The sequence below is a fragment of the Malania oleifera genome, chromosome 8, assembly GCF_029873635.1.
Source record: "Malania oleifera isolate guangnan ecotype guangnan chromosome 8, ASM2987363v1, whole genome shotgun sequence".
NCBI classification, from domain to species: domain Eukaryota; kingdom Viridiplantae; phylum Streptophyta; class Magnoliopsida; order Santalales; family Ximeniaceae; genus Malania; species Malania oleifera.
In genome coordinates, this window is record NC_080424.1 from 89,741,773 (window position 1) to 89,746,234 (window position 4,462).

The 4,462-nt window shown below is 38.1% G+C and overlaps 1 protein-coding gene across 1 annotated transcript; it reads left to right on the forward strand.

Moving 5' to 3' along the window:
• The first annotated feature begins 966 nt into the window (after positions 1-966).
• On the forward strand, positions 967-2,624 carry LOC131161529 (protein MIZU-KUSSEI 1). The gene has a single exon (XM_058117350.1). It carries the CDS (start codon positions 1,745-1,747, stop codon positions 2,399-2,401), a length of 657 nt encoding a protein of 218 aa, XP_057973333.1. The 5' UTR covers positions 967-1,744; the 3' UTR covers positions 2,402-2,624.
• The last annotated feature ends 1,838 nt before the right edge of the window (positions 2,625-4,462 follow it).

The following is a 4,462-nucleotide window of genomic DNA, read 5'->3' on the forward strand; positions in this document are numbered from 1 at the left end:
AATTGATGAGCCACCATCCTTTCACGATTGCGTTCTCGATACGCCACTTTCGGAACGTCGGGTCAATCGCCGAGGATTCCGGAATATCACCATTGATATACCCAAGTTTGTCCTTGCCGGAGATGAACATCTCAACAACTTGGGACTAAAGGGCATAGTTTGCCCCGTCTAACTTGATGTCGATATGTAGATTCATTGGATCATAGTTGGGAACCGAGTTCTTGGTCAGAACATCGACCATTTTGGTCGTCAGGTCATCAACCACCGTCATGATGGTGTTGCTGCCGTAAGGAACCATGTCAGCCATTGTTGGCTAAAATGGTAGAAAATGTCGTGATGAAGAAGAGGGGCGGAAGCCCTTGAATCCCCGCTCTGGTACCATGTTAAAACAAGAAGAAAATGCACACAATAATTACGTGGTTCGGCTGACTCCAGCCTACGTCCACGGGAAATGTCACTTCTCCTTTTTCCTTATTATTCAATAATTATCAGTCATCAATTTATACAGATATAAGGAAAGTTAATTTTAGCAAATGTACAATCTTCTCCTAAAAATAAAATATCTATGTGCCAAAGATAAAAAGAAGAATATACATCAAATATTCTAACCCAATCATGGCCAATCAGCCATAAGTGAAACGAGATAGCTCATGCCAACACAATGCATCTAATCAATCTATGATTGTTCCTAATAAGTACAAGATGTAAAAATTGAATATTGAGTGATGTATTCATATAAATTTAAATAAATTTTAATATAACCTTATGTTATATTTGTTTAAATTCATTCACTTTAATTCCAAACCTCAAACTTTTAAGAGAGTAAGAATTAATGCAAGTTGAACACAAGTTCGTCTTGTTGGTGGCTATGTTTTCTTGAGTTCACCGAAACCAGCTATAAATATCTATCCCAAATAGAAGGCAATTGAGCTAGAAAAGTATTTGACGGCACCAAGAACACAGATGGCAAATGGAACCCTTTTCATTTTGGTACAGAAAATATATTTTACCAGACAACAAATCAGTTATTAGATGCTTTCATTCACTTTGGGATAAATGAAACCGTGCAAATCCTATGGTAAAACTTACATTCGAGCTAACAAAGAGGAGGGGACAAAGGAAAAATTTAGGGAAAGTGATGTAGCTGAGAAGACTATGCCGACGCTAGAAAAAGTGGAGTAACTGACAGCCCAAGACAGGGAGAAGGGGTTACTTGCTAAAAAAAAAAAAGAGATCTTCAATGGCTGAAACAGGGGAAGTGTTTGGGGAAAGATGAGTTGCACTTCAATAATGAGAGTGTTTGTGATGGGATTGGTGAAGGCACAAAGCAAGCAATTGATGTTGATGCACCAAGTAATGATCAGAGAGGCACATGCCAAACCACCATTAAAAAGACTCCTCTGCTTTCATCTTTTCCAGTTTTTTCTTCATCCCCTTCCCCACCCACCTTGCCTTATCACGTTCATTCAATTTCGGCCCCTCTGCCTCTCCTCGCTAAGCCCTGTTGGTCACATCACGCTTTATCCCATTTCAATCCCATGTCTCAAACCATTTGAGAAGGACTTTCTCCTCTTTTCTCCCCAACTTTAAAGATTCCAAGTACAATCCAACCCACCCGATTGCCAATTGCCAACTGCATTCCTAAGCCCTTCAAATTCAATTATCTATATTAATTTTGCATGCCCCTTTTCTCAACTCTCATCCTTCGAGTTAAAAAAGTTCAAACCCTGTTTGATGCCATCAAATGGAGAACAGAGCTCTGATGTCTCTTCTCCGGCCGACACCCGGCGAGAAGCGAACGAAATCCGGAAATGGGTTTCTCAAAATGCTGAAGCTTTTTCCGATGCTGACCTCGGGATGCAAAATGGTGGCTCTACTGGGCCGCCCACGACGGCCTCTGCTGACGGATAACGCGACGACGGGAACGATCTTCGGGTACCGGAAAGGCAGAGTGAGCCTCACGATTCAGGAGAACCCCCACTGCGCGCCCATGTTCGTGATCGAGCTTCCGATGCTGACGAGCGCGTTCCACAAGGAGATGGACTCCGACATAGTCAGGATTGCGCTGGAGAGCGAGTCGAGGACGCACCGGAAGAAGGTGATGGAGGAATTCGTGTGGGCGATTTATTGTAATGGCAGGAAGGCGGGGTACTCGATCAGGAGGAAGCAAATGTCGGCGGAGGAAATGTATGTGATGCAAATTCTGCGAGGGGTTTCGATGGGCGCCGGCGTACTGCCGAGCCCGTCGGAGAAACAGGCGTCGTTCGACGGCGAATTGACCTACATGAGGGCGAGATTTGAGAGGGTGGTAGGATCCAAGGATTCCGAAGCTCTGCACATGATCAACCCTGATGGGGCGCAGGGCCCGGAATTAAGCATTTTCTTTGTTAGGGCTCATTAGGGTTTATCTGCGCTGTCGCTGGGTTTTACTGTGGATCACCTCTTGGATGAAAACAAGTAAATTGTTCAAATTATTTACCTAGGGTTTCATGCTTTTTCTTTTTTTCGTTTTCGGGAGGGTGGGGTTGCGAATTGGGAGGCTTGTAGGGTGTTAATGTGTTATATTTTATAGGGTTGATGTTTGGTACATAATTCCTCTAACTAATTAATTATGGGTTTTATCATTGTTGATTTTGTTTTAATATAAGCAACATGGTCATTCTTAATGACAATTAAGGCTACAAATGAATCGAACCGTTCACGACTTGAAAGTTTGATTTAGTAAGAGTTCATTCAAATTTGTTCATTTTCATTGTTAGACAAACGATTCTTAAATTTAATTTTGTGACTTATTTATTCTTGAACATGAATGAATTCGGATCATGAACAAGTCGATTACAGACTCGATTTGGATTCGTTTTAAGGCTTGAATTAGAATTATTGATGCTAGTTTGATAAAATCGAATTTGGTCTGATAAATTGTAGTGAGCTTAAAATTATGAACTATTTGTGCACAAAATGATTTAACTTAAATTTCATTAGGTTAATTTGGTGATAAGATTGATGTTCAAGGTCAATAGGCTAACTTGGATGGACAAAAGAACTATAAGATAGTATTAGTAAGTCTCTTTCAATTTTTTGAGTAAAAAATATTTCTCATCTTTCAGAATGAGAGATTCTTAAACGTTAGTTTGACTCAATGAGGGTTCGTGAGCTTTTTCATTTGTATAATAAAATAAACTTAAGAGAGTTTGTTAAAATTAGGTTTGAACTTGAATTCAATTAAAATTTTAATGAACAAGCTTTGAGTAAGGCAAATTTTGTCTGGATTTGACTTGTTTATAGACCTATTGACATTTAATTATTAAGGTTTCATATGATAAAAATTAATTATTAATTAATGAGTTATAGTTCCTATTTAAAATTAGTGAATAGAATTGGGAAGTAAATTGAAGTGATAAAATTTGAATAAATAATTTAAATTATTTGAGACAATACTTGTTATGTTAAAATGAAATGAGTTAGGAGTGAAATAAAATTAAAAATCATATTATTAATATATAAAATTATAAATATGAATTATATTTCATTTTATTTTATTTGTTTCATTTCAAACAAATTATTAAAAAATTATTCACTCTCTAAAAACTAGGCAAGAAAAGAAGCAACATTCAAAATTTTTCATGGTTCATAAACAAAGGAAATGAAAATTTGCACCACAAGAAAAAAAGAATGTCTCAAAGAGACCACGGTGGACAAACTAGTGTTAGGAAAACTAAAAACAAAGTTTCCATGGTGGGTGAAGAAAAAAAAAAAAAAATTGTCCACCATTGAAGCTTGCCCTTAATAAGTTCATTCAATTATGGAGGCATGTGTTTTGCCCACCGTCTTTATCAAGGTTAGTGAAATTGGGAGTCAATGAAACTCCACCATGAAGCTTGCTCTCAACAAGTTCTAGAGAGCAAGTTTCATTCATGGAGTTTCATCCATTCATCAAGCGACTTGTAACTTTGGTGATCTCAAGATCACGAATTCGATTTTTTCTTGAGGCATTATGTCAGTGAATTACTAGGGGTGCGTCAATGAATGGAAAATTTCACCCCCTCAGATTTGGTGCCACACCATTGTGCCCAAAGTGGTACGATGGGCACGATGGTGACTGAAGTCCTCAGATTATAAAAAAAAAAAAAATGTGATTTATGGTGTGTTCCTAAGAGGGGGGTGACCTAGGTCAAGTATGTCCTATTTTTAGAATCATTGTCAGTATTACACGAACCTAGGGTCTTTCTAAGCAATCGCAAATCTCATAAATATTCAAATGTGCAATTATTTAAAACATATACAACATTTACAACAAATGAAACGTAAGCATATAAGTGCGAAAAAAATAAATAGAGTAGGGAAGAGAAATGCAAACACGGATTTTACGAGGTTCGATTGTACCCGCCTACATCCTCGCCCCAAGAAAATTCGCTTGAGGATTCTACTAACCAGTTCTCTTAATCGGGCGGAGTAAAACCGT